Here is a 13,093-nt window from a genome sequence, read left to right as displayed (position 1 = left end):
TCGCTCCTAGTCTACGTTTGGTATTGCTGTACCGTGCAATGTAGTCCCGCGCTGCAGCGCTCACTCGTTCGCGTCCTGCAGACGATACGTTCTATCTCTCAAGCTTGCCAGAGCGACCGTTGTCTGCCTATCAGCCGAGCAGTCCGCCGTGATATCATTGAAGAAATTCTACCACTGGAGCAAAGCGAGATACTCCAGATAGAAGTATGGCTTATCAAACAGAACAGACAATTTTTCCAATGGATTGTGTTTGTTTTGAGATCGAACTTCATTTACAACACTGTGGCAATAGTCAGTATCATTGATTTGTAAATGAGTGGAATTGGTGGTGCTTTACTTAATTGCGGCAAATATTTATGGTATCGATATAGATGTGTATCTACATATTGATTTATATAAATTATGGTTCAATTAGAATATCGTCGCTCCATCAATTCACCCGTGACATCTGCCAGACAGACTAGGGGGCTCGCTAGAGGTACTACCAGACTGGGTTAACATAGGACGATTACAAATGTAAAAAGGATGGTCACAAGACTGAACAAGTTGGGGGTTCTGATAAAGCATGGAGTAAATGGCATTAGGGCCTCATCCTAGCAATATTTCAATAATTTAGTAATACTTTTTTGGGGGGTTGGGGGTGTGTTGGGATGTTGGGGTCTTCAAGTTATTGCAACAACGGCGAAACCAAGTTGGATCAGAAACTGGAAAAGGTCTGAGGAACTGATACTGATCATTACTAGGGGAAAAATTGTCATATCGACAGAAACGACGGTAAATCGTAAACACAGCACACGTCCTAGAGGGATCAATATCTTGGAGGACACATGCCATGTAAATCGAGGTCAAAACATCTTGAGTAAGGACACAATTAAATATAAGAATTGAGATCAGGATGACGGTCATAAAACTTTCCCGGGGTTTTTACTGACCCGCATCTGTAAGTTTATCTGCCAACTGCCGACATCTTGCCTGAAAATTGTGACACTAGGAGACATGTCTCAAACCTGGAATATATATTGAAATATATATAAATCCTTCCCCTGTTAATTTCTTCGTAGGAAAATATCTATAGAGGCGATTGATGAGTTTATCGTCTTCTTGATTCCGTAGGCATGGTGAAATGTTCAAGAAAGACACCATTAATGTGTCTGTTAGTGAACTTGAAGACTTTCTTAGATTTTTGTTATCGGTCCTGATGAGGTCTACGATAAATTAACCTTACATGTAAACCAATAAACACATACAAGTCAGCTAAGAGAGGGGGTTATTAGTTTCCATGGGCATGCCAATAGTCTTGGCTTCAGGCGTACTTTTCATGAAATACGCGACAGTATAGTTCCCCATCACATACAGTATCGTAGTTCATCTTTCTTTAAGTAGAAATTAATCATATAAGAAACTGAAGGCGTTCCTTCAGTTTAAAAGTGGTATGGTTATGGTAGTACAAAGAGAGGGAAAAATCAAAATTCCTTGTACAAGAAATAATCAATAATGGGAAAGCCTTACATTTAGAGTTTTGAAATTCACAGCTATTAATTTCGATTCTTGAGTAACACAATAAGCCCGATTCCATAGGAAAACGCCTGTTCTGTGGGAACGATTGTTCTATATATATACCACAAGGAACATAAACTATTCCTGAGGGAAACGACTTTTCTGTATCCACGAAAATGAACAAATTCTGCGGGAAAAGATTGTTCTATATCGACAGGGAGTACATTCTGAGGAAATTCTTATTCTAAACCATAACCAATCCACTCTCAATTCGGTCGTGCTCCGAAATACAAGCTTCTGCAAGACGCTCACCTCGACGCCGGTACACACGTTGACGTAACTACGTAAATCAAGATTCATCCGTGAAGAGCATTTAACCTTTAATTCAACGGTTTATGTAATACGTTGTATATTCTAATTCTTGAACTTTGTTTACACAATATTTCGTTAGTTATATTTCTCGATTTTCATGACTTTGGTTAAATAAAATTTTTTATAAATCACGAATCATGACAGGTAACATTAAAGACACACAGTTCGTATTTACCTTCTTTCTTTTGAATTGAACGATTTGAAGTAAGAGATGAATGCCTGTGTATTATACATTAAACAACAAGATAGTTAAAATGTTATTTCTTAATACTCGTTTCCTAATCACCATAGTAAAGTGAAAATATAGCCTAATTATCACACATTACGATGTTACAGGAATGATTAACATGACATTATGTCTCCGAAACGACGACAGATCTATTTTCATTTGTTCTATCTAAATTATTTAAGAAAAACAAGTTTATCATACTTTGTTTACAACAACCTCCTGTAATTTTACGGAAAATCAACACTAACACTGACTCCGAATGACTTGTGTAATTAAAACACACAGATAAACTGGGTTTTGTCACGCTTTTCTGATGACCATTACCGATCAATATAAGCAATACAAAGATACAAGGACAGGATTTTCAGAGTTCGTGATAATTCATTAACACAACATTCAAAGGTGCTATTCACATTTCTTTCCTGTGTACTATCTATGATAGCAGGTGGTAGAAACTGTTGGTGAACTTTTAGTCACCGAGGTTTGCTGTAACCTGCATGCCACACTGATTCATTCAAATGGTGGTACGGTTCAGAATACACACATACAATGGACTACAATTATCTGTTTTGTGAAAATTATGAAATTTATTGAATAGTGGGGCACCTCCTCATCTAGATCCAAACTTTTTCTTTCGGTTACTTTGGATCTTCCTCAGTCGCCTCCCAGGCTTCATAATTTAGGCCATTGGCATCTCTGACGAGTCCTAGAAGGACGAAACAGCATTATGATGCAGTTTAATTCATTGTTTGTCTCGACTGTTCCTAACTCTAAATATGCATTTAAAAGTGCTATTTAATTCTGTGTCTTCTGTTCTGTCTTCGAATTAGCAACTTTTAAACCCCGATGTTTGTCGTAGCCTGACTGCCAAGTTTCCATTCATTCGAACAGTGGCACGGTTCAAAATATACACATATAATGGAGATTGTTCTTAAACTATCTGATATATACATAAATGATGAAATTTATCGAATTATGGGGAGAGTGCGTTCTCCTACCTACATTTTGACTTTTCTTTCACTTTTTCCTCAGTCGCTTCCTCGTTTCAAAATTTTGGTCCTTAACATCACTGACGAGTCCTTGTATGTCTTTTGTACCATATTCAAGAGTCAATGTAACCGGTATATCTACCGTGAAACCGGAGACTCGTTTAAAAACAATCTTATTCATAACCACATACACTGTGACTATTCTGGTATGGAATAATGATTACAAGTTGTAGAAATGGGCATAAAAGAATGAAGGATGTGTACATTTGTAACAAAGATGACAATGTTTTCAGTGTAGTGTATGCAGTGACAATATTTCCAACATGGGTTATGTTGTTGAGAGTAACTGTAACTGTAATTTTGTAATAAAAAAACAAGACGGAAATGTCAACATAATCATAATCCTAACTCAAATTCAATAAAACTAGAGCAAAATATGAACAAAAGAAAGATTTACACAGAGACTTCTGCTAAGTACAGTGACAATAAGACAGGGCAACTCCAATAAAGTCGACATTTTGTGTTTTCTAACGGTGATATTCTTAACTTAGTACCTCATACATGTACCACAGGCAACTGGATCGTTATTTGTTTATTATCATTAGAAAAAGACGTACAACGTTGAAAGGAACAACAACACAGACCGTTTTCTGTTGAGTGTAGCCATTGTTCCAAGGGGCGTGCATTACCAATGCATTGCATTTAATACTTTGTTTTGGCAGTTCATATATATTAGCATTATATTAATAGGAATTACATGTACAGATGAAAATGTAAAATCTATATAGAGTATTGTCTTTTATAACAGAAGTTTTCTTTTTAATTTAATCAAATGCGTTTGCTCCTAATGACAAATAAATGACTAGATTGAAAGTAACAGCTACAAGGATACTTGAATTGTCCCCCTTGATTAATTTCCGTTTTCGCTATAAAACAGGATATAAATAAAGAGACCAGTGCATTGTACCGGCAATGTCCAATGGTCAGTGATCATGAGCAATCAGCTAAATATACAGAACAGTAAAATAAAAGGGGAAACAAGGCTTGTAATGACTGATCGCAATGACGAAATGGAAAAATGTTATCATGGACCTGACAAAAATAGCGTAGGATGCGCTGCTTCTTTCCAGCGTTTTAAAAAACATGATCGATCCTGAAACGTCAAAAACATGACGTCAAGAACAGGCTGACGTCACAAAGTGAAAATAAATGCACGTAAGCGTTATATAAAAAAACTGATTGCGTATTTTATTATTTTCAATGCATAATTACATGAATAGCATTTGTAAGAGCATGTGATAGTCATGATAATTTTTTAATGACGTGTCGATTTCAAGTGATGTGTTGCCTTGGCTGCATTGTTTCCTGTTGTCTGTTTGATAATTAACTCATTTCAAATCAAACTACGATGGCTTAATAACATTGAACTTGTATTCTTTAAAAAAATGCGGCAATGATTATGAAATGAAATTGTTATCACTATGGTACAATAATAATAATAATAATAATAATACAGTGTTCGTACCTGATGACGTGTTGAGAATACACATATCTACTGCAAATCCTACTACAAAGACATGATATCGATATTGTTTATTAGTAACGAATATTCATTTAGCGGCATTCTCAACCGATGTCTTACCATGTCGATGTAGACAACGACGTCGGTAGTTCTACGGAGTTAAATCTTTGTGGAACACCAAGAACCAAAACATTGTTGTTTAAATTTTGCCTGGGCTTGACTAATATTTCAAATTGCGTAAAACATTTGATTAACCCGTAGAGAAGACGTACTAGATGTACTCTATCATAGGGTAACATTATTCTTGTTTAACCAGTTTATGTTTGACACTTGGCCAGCCAGTGTACAATAAAGCGGAGTGGTCATATTGACTCACATATCAACTGTTTGTTCGTTTGTATGTGAATGACGACCAGAATGAAGTCAGTGTGGTGTTCGTTCAATCCAACTCGTCTATTTTGAAATCTACGGCAGGAGATGGGCGAGTTGACGGTACATTTATGTTAGGTGTAGACTGTGTGGGTCTCCCTATTTTACCCATCCTCCATCCCGTTGATGACTTTTGTGGCTTATTGTTCACAACTCGGCCACTAATAAAATTTAATTCATCGTTTCTACACCGAGTGACAAGTTCGCGCGGCACATCACTATGACTACATATCTCATCTTCCAAGAGTGCAATCTTCTCGTCACACACGCTTTGTTCAATAGATTCTTGTTCTGTCATCCACTCTTTTATTTCTCTACATTTTGTCATTATTTTTTCTTTCACGTTATCATTTATTCCACTTTCCTTCTCTATAGTCGTCTCCAAGTTGACTATAAAACTTAAAAGATAGAGTTTGGCCTTTACTTTCGAAATCTTCCTGTCATCACTATCCCTGGTGTCCTTAGCAGTCTCAATAATATCTTCGATCTCTTCTTGATCGCAATAGGCTGAAACAAAATAAATAAATAAATAAATAAATAAATAAATAAATAAATAAATAAAAAAGAAGATCTATAGTATATGAAAATTAAACATAAAAACGAGACGGTATCATACCAATTTAGAAATCTATGAGAAATCTCCACTTTAAGAACAGTTGTAGAATTTACTAGAATGTGATAAATTTAGCATCTACGAATAATTGTTGTGTCTATCAAGATAATATACCCATATACGATTTTTAGCAGTTGTCTTTTACTTTTTTGGTTTGTTTAATGTTATTTCCTTTTGGATCGCTGTGCGTTTTACCGTTTGATGGGCCTAATGACCTTTTATGTGTTGAGAAAACAATAACAAATAGCAATATCAAGACAAGACACGTTTTTTTTTAAAATAATATTTTCAACAACATAAGTTTCATAGTATAGAGGCAACTCTTGGCGAATCGATATACACATGTAAACAAGTTTAAGCAAACATTAAAAGCAATTTCTAAGTAAGCAATGTGTCAATGTAACACAAAATAATGTGTCGTTGATATGAAAACGTAACATATTATGGTCAGTGTCTTAAAATATCAGCTGTATTTTGGCGAGAATGAAGAAAGACAAATTTGGTGAGCCGTTGGTGATTAAAAATCAAAACGTCAACAGTTTTGTTAATCATCTCTGTTTACCTGACGTTGGCGTAAAGTTTGTTGACATACACTGAAACATTTGCTCAAAGCAACGGATATACGAGCGATTTCATTTTTTTCGTAAATAAACTTGTCCATTTCAACAAATGAAATTGCTTACTTAAACGGTAGCTTGGCCTGTATTTTTGAAACGTTATCATTCACACAAGAAAAAAAAACAAAAACAAAACAAAAACAAACAAAAAATTAACAAAACCCAATTCTGTCGAATATATACTCATGGCACTAAAATACATGTATTTCCGTCACTACCGATTACAGCAAACCTATGTTGCAGGTGTATTCCAACAATGGAAGCGCCAGTTGTTGAACAAACACGTGTTAAATCTGTTATACTTACATAACCTAAGGAAGCTTGATGTTATATGTAAAAGTAAATCACCGTTTGGTGTGAAACTTACATTTGAAATTTTTCAAGGAACATGACTGTGACTTCCCAGAAAACCTGTCCAATGCCGCTATTGTCAGTACGCCGTTTGCATCAATTTCGAACGTCACGTCGATTCGTGCCCGACCCCGCGGCTCGGCCCAAATCCCAGTCATTTCAAACATACCAAGGTCGCTATTATCAGTGGTGAAACAGCGCTCGCCTTCAAACACCCGGAACAGCATTGTGACCTGGTTGTCAAGGTAGGTTGTGAATGTCATTGACTTTTTACATGGTATCGTGGCGTTTCGCGGAATCAGTACTGTCATGACTTTTTCTGCCGTTTCCAGACCCAATGACAGTGGTTCCACATCTAACAAGAGGAGGTCATCCAACTTCGCAGATTCCTGTCCAGTCAGGATCATCGCCTGCTTGGCTGCAAGATTAACCATTACATTATTGTTCTAAATAAAACGAAGAAGAAACAAACAAAACAATAAATTGAACAATGTTTTGGTTTTAGCAGGTTGACAAATTACTTGGAAGATTTTTTACCTTTTTAAGCTTTACAGCGGAAGAACTATTTTAGTACTAGCCTCGAAGTCTCGACATTCTCTTACGCTGTTTTTGATTTACGTTATACTAAATCACACGTACCACAGCCAAAAGAAACTACATCCTCTGGATCAATGTTTCCATGTAAAACACGTCCCGGGAACGCTTTGGCCACCATTTCTGCTAACTTTGGTAACTTTGCCGAACCTCCAGCCATCACCACAAGTTCAATGTCATCCTTATCTACACCAGCATCCTTCAACGCTCTCTCAATTAGCTCCATAGTATGAAGAAAACGGTCAAAGTTCACCTTTTCAAAATTTGCTTTTGTTACAGTATTTTTGTAATCGGTGTCATTTTCTAAATTTTCTATGAGAATATTTGTGTATGATGACGTTGAAAGACATTCTTTGGCTTTACAGCATGCAGTGCGCATGCGTCGCATGATTCGTTCATCTTCATGTAGACTACTTTTGGTTTTCTTATACTTGGCTATGAGAAAATCGGCCAAACTTTCGTCAAACTTGTTTCCGGAAACATCCGAGTGCGTTGCTGTATAAGTGGTCTCGAATATCCCATCTTCAACGAGAATGACGGAAATCTTGAAGGAACTTCCGCCCATGTCTAACACCAACACTTTTGCTTCGTTGTTCGGAAACTTTTTGTGATAGACAAAAGAATGATATGTTATATTCATTTAGTACTTATTTGTAGTTTTCTTATCGATAAATAATCATTCATAAAATGTTTAGATAAAACCTCTTTATCGTTCCCAAGGAACAAGATATTGAAGGTTACTATTTATAAACGCAGCTGTTTATACAATTAGACAAGAACGGTACCAATGTTATTTACACTTCTTGTTTACAGTTTTACAGTAGAAGTAGCTTATTTCAACTTCGACCTTTTTCTGTTATAATTGATTGAAAGAAATTAAACCCATATATGAAACTATTTTTGACATATTAATTTTGTGAATTCTTATTGGAGAGGATGTAGAATACTAGTATGAAATTATATGTTCAATTCCAACTAAATATCAAAAGATATGTCGGGTTAACTCACAACGTTTACCTTATTATCAATTCCGTGAGCTATACACGCACTAACTGTTTCATTGATGAGCCTAAGTGGGTTGAGGCCTACATCCCTACACACATCTTTGACAGTCTGGCGTCCAGAATCGGACAACCACTCAGGCACTGCAACCACAGTTTCAACAGTTTCCTATCAAACAAGCATGTTTATAATGTTTAAACAACCAGTTTTCTGTCAAACAAGCACGTTTATCATGTTTAAACAACCGGTTTCCTGTCAAACAAGCATATTTATAATGTTTAAACAACCAGTTTTCTGTCAAACAAGCACGTTTATTTAAAAACAGTCATGTTTTTATCATGTTTAAACAACCGGTTTCCTGTCAAACAAGCATATTTATAATGTTTAAACAACCAGTTTTCTGTCAAACAAGCATGTTTATAATGTTTAAACAAACGGTTTCCTGTCAAACAAGCATATTTATAATGTTTAAACAACCAGTTTTCTGTCAAACAAGCACGTTTATTATGTTTCAAAAACAGTTTCCTATCAAACAAGCATGTTTATAATGTTTAAACAACCAGTTTTCTGTCAAACAAGCACGTTTATCATGTTTAAACAACCGGTTTTCTGTCAAACAAGCATATTTATAATGTTTAAACAACCAGTTTTCTGTCAAACAAGCATATTTATAATGTTTAAACAACCAGATTTCTGTCAAACAAGCACGTTTATCATGTTTAAACAACCGGTTTCCTGTCAAACAAGCATATTTATAATGTTTAAACAACCAGTTTTCTGTCAAACAAGCATGTTTATAATGTTTCAAAAACAGTTTGCTGTCAAACAAGCACGTTTATTATGTTTAAAAAAACAGTTTGCTGTCAAACAAGCATGTTTATTATGTTTCAAAAACAATTTGCTGTCAAACAAGCATGTTTATAATGTTTAAACAACCAGTTTCCTGTCAAACATGTTTATAATGTTTGAACAAACAGTTTCCTATCAAACAAGCATGTTTATTATGTTAAAAAAAACAATTTCCAGTTAAGCAAGCATGTTTATAATGTTTAAAAAAACAGTTTCCTGTCAAACAAGCATGTTTATAATGTTCAAACAAACAGTTTCCTGTCAAATGCTTGTACATTATATACAGCACCATGCAATATTATTCATAATTTTTTTCCCAATATATATCATGGGTTTTGGATATAAAATCATTATTACTAAAATTGTCTTTGGATAACTGTAAGTAATACATAATCAGGGAAACTCACCGTGCCGAATCGACTGTGGACAATGTCTCTCAGTTTGCTCAGTAAATGGGTGAGAATATCCTTTGGTGAGAAAGCTGTCTCTTTGCCATCGATCACCACTTTCAATCTCTTTTCCTCTGAATTATCTTCTTTCAGTAGATCCCTTATACCTGCAGAAAATTCCACAACGCTTACATCAACTTTCTATTTGAATATTAATTCTTAGGTAAAGCTGTGGTTGAACATTAATGCACAGGTAAAAACCTCTGGTTAAACATTAGTTCACAGGTAAAGCTCCAGTCATTGAACACTAATTCACATGTAAAGCTGTATATACCGTGGTAGCTAGATGAATATTAAGTTACAGGTAAAGTTCTAGTTAAAGAACCAATGAATAGGTAATGCTTCATTTGAATATGTATTTGTAGGTAAATGTTCATTTGAACACTAATTCAGAGGTAAAGTTATTGCTGAATGCCTATTTACAGATAAATATTTAGTTGAAAATTAGTTTCACAGATAAAGCAATAGCTGAACATTAATTTACAGTTAAAGCTCTTATTGAGCATTTATTTACAGGTAAAGCTCTATTTGAATAATAATTTACAAACAAAACACCAGTTGAAAATTTATATACAAGAAAATCTTTAGTTGAATAGTAATTTACAAGTAAAGATCCATTTGAACATGAATTTACAAGTAAAGTTCTATTTGAATGTTGATTTATAGGCAGATTTTCATTTGAACATCAATTTACAGGTAAAGATCCATATGAATGTTGATTTACAGGCAGATCTCTATTTCAACATTAATGCACAAGTCAATCTCTCAAAGAACATTTATTTGCAGGTAAATATCTAGTTGAACATTAATATATAGGTAAAGTTTTAGTTGAACATAATTTTAAGGGTAAGACACTACTTAAACTTGAATATAGGTAAAGATTTATTTGGAACAATAATTTACATGCAAAACTTCATTTGAACATGAATTTACAAGTAGAGCTATATTTGAACATTAATTTACATGCAAAACTTCATTTAAACATTAATTCACATATAAAGCTTTATTTGAACATTAATTTACATACAAAACTTCATTTGAACATCAATTTACAAGTGAAATTCCAGTTGAACAATAATTTACAGGTAAAACATTATATGAACTTTTGTTTACAAGTAGGGAATCCTTTAATTCACTTATATTGATGCAGATGTCTATTTGAACTGCCTGGCTCCCTAATATTGTTTTATACCATTTAAGCTTCTAGTTTCAGGACCTATTTTACATGTGTTATTGTTATCACAAAAAAAAAAAATAAATAAATAAAAACAAACAAACAAAAAAATAAAAATAACAAAAAACAAAGAAAAATGTAACAATAACTATTGTTTACTTGGTGAAGTTTGGACACTTAAATGGTATTGTTATATATTAAATTGTACCTGTAAAGACATTGTGTTGATCTTTCATGAGCATTCCAATGGCTTCATGTCCAACCAATACACCTGTGGCTGTAACTGCTACCACAGAGGGAATGCACCTGTTCCCCAACTCGTCCAGGACTCGCTCAGGCTTTCCTAATTTTGATGACCAGGAACTTACTCTACAATTTGTGTTTCCAATATCCAACCCGATAGTTCGTGACTGAGCTGGTCTTCGTTTGGTAGGTATGCTTTGCATTCTCGGAAATAGTAACAATTCGATGAAACAGAACAACAGTGAAGTTAGCTACACTGGATGGTGAAGGCGAGCCCTAAACAAAGGAAACACAGTGGACAAATTTAATCTATACATTAAGAATCTATTACTGGTCTCTATATTTAATACATCTGTTAACAACACCGCAGTAAACAATATTATGATATGGTAACAAAAAATAACAATAAAAACACTGACCACTACTCTAATATATAATACATAACCAATGACTTATTACATAGAATATATAACAGATCCTGATGACAAGATAACATAGAATATATAACAGATCCTGATGACAAGATAACATAGAATATATAACAGATCCTGATGACCAGATAACATAGAATATATAACAGATCCTGATGACCAGATAACATAGAATATATAACAGATCCTGATGACCAGATAACATAGAATATATTACAGATCCTGATGACCAGTTAACATAGAATTTATAACAGATCCTGATGTCGAGCTAACCCGTTGAATAGCCAACATGGATTATTTAACAAAAGTCTGTTGGCTAACTTCGTCTCTGATGACCTTTAACCCCAAGATATCTGGTTTGTTTAGCTTACCTTGTCTTGTCATGCCTTCTAATGAAAGGACGATCGGGAGTTTGTTGTCATGTTGTTAAGTTCATATTGAAGTGGGAGTTGTTTCCCTTTACTCGCTTTTTATTTCAATTTTGGTGTCGTAATTTCCTATTTTGTAATATAGCTTGTGTTGCAACTATAGCTAGGGCAGCGGATGAGAAAATAGTATTTTTGCTTGCTTTTGGCACCGACTTCTGGCACTCTCTCTCTCTTCCTCCTTCTAACTCGTCAGCGGAGGGTGTTACCATAGTTACACCAGTGTAAATTTGTAGTTATATATATTAGGTGTAATTACACTTATAACAGGGTAGGGTCATGTACTAGGTGTAACAGTGTAGTTATGTACTAAAATCATAATTACGATGCTACTTTGATTAAATTTCGTGTTAAATGTCCATGGAAAATATGTAAGAAATATATTATCTAATGTCACACTGTATCCAAAAAAGGAAATTTTAAAAAAAATAATTTTCGATGCATCATTTAAATTTTGAAATACATATAAATAGAAATAGTTTTAGATGAAACTTGAATAAACATCTACTGTTTGTTTTGTTACTTCTGTATTGCTTAATTAATAACTTATGGTGTGCTACTCAGGAAAAAAGGGTAACGCGTCATTGAAGCTACGCAAACAACATATTTGAAGAGTTAAAATACATGTTACCAAAACACTTTTGGAATTGAGAAAAAATATATCAAATGTTTTCAGTAAGACTAATTTCTCTGAATAAATCTCTGTCCCCATAAAAAAAATCTAGGTAATTACGCTCTATTGAATAGACAAATGTATCCCTGACATCTAAAAAAGACCATAATGGAAGGTGTATACGGTTTCATTATAGAAAAAATTATGATGTTGCGACAAAAAATAATGGTTAATGAACCCAAAAAATAATGCCAACATTGTTTATAGCATTGCTGGCCTTCGCTTCTACAACAAATTTTCTAAAACAAATTAATTAGTAAAACTGGTACCTAGGCAAGCGAAAGTACCTACCTATGAATCACTTTTTTTTAATATTTCATCACATTCTAGAAAGCGTGATATAAACGACACGTGACTTACTTCTCATCTCTGATTGGAAAATATCGCCCGCCTTCTGGAATGTTCCAGATCTGACGTCATATCCTCCGATGCGCATAAATACGGGTCGCATAACGCCGGGAACCAAGATCAAGACGGAACGTGGGGTTTAAGCTGAGACAAGAAAATTATAACATCTGGCTCTAATATTCAAGAAAGAAACGAAAACAACAGGTAAGATGTAGAAAATGTTATGAGAAGCACTTTTATTCAACAAAATGACCATTGATTATTGGCGATTCATTTAATTTTGTTG

At 34.4% G+C, this 13,093-nt stretch overlaps 1 protein-coding gene across 1 annotated transcript; it reads right to left on the bottom strand.

The window, feature by feature from the left end:
* Window positions 1–5,048: 5,048 nt before the first annotated feature.
* Window positions 5,049–11,133, bottom strand: LOC132546059 (uncharacterized). The gene is made up of 6 exons (XM_060209756.1): window positions 10,896–11,133; window positions 9,472–9,620; window positions 8,231–8,383; window positions 7,259–7,814; window positions 6,636–7,037; window positions 5,049–5,545 (listed from the first exon to the last, which is right to left on the bottom strand). The coding sequence occupies exons 1-6, from the start codon at window positions 11,131–11,133 to the stop codon at window positions 5,049–5,051; spliced, it is 1,995 nt and encodes a 664-aa protein (XP_060065739.1).
* Between the last annotated feature and the right edge of the window lie 1,960 nt (window positions 11,134–13,093).

Source organism: Ylistrum balloti, unplaced genomic scaffold (assembly GCF_031769215.1).
Source record: "Ylistrum balloti isolate Yb309-2 unplaced genomic scaffold, AGI_CSIRO_Ybal_v1 Utg369874, whole genome shotgun sequence".
NCBI lineage: Eukaryota > Metazoa > Mollusca > Bivalvia > Pectinida > Pectinidae > Ylistrum > Ylistrum balloti.
This window is presented reverse-complemented; position numbering and strand designations above follow the sequence as displayed.

Bases quoted from the DNA above. Each gene is read 5' to 3' on its own strand.
- LOC132546059 (XM_060209756.1), bottom strand. From the start codon at position 11,133: ATGCAAAGCATACCTACCAAACGAAGACCAGCTCAGTCACGAACTATC. The intron at 7,815-8,230 runs GTAAACGTTGTG...TATCACAAAAAG, and splicing joins CTCACGGAATTGATAATAAG to TTTCCGAACAACGAAGCAAA. The intron at 5,546-6,635 runs GTAAGTTTCACA...ATTTTGTTTCAG, and splicing joins TTCCTTGAAAAATTTCAAAT to CCTATTGCGATCAAGAAGAG.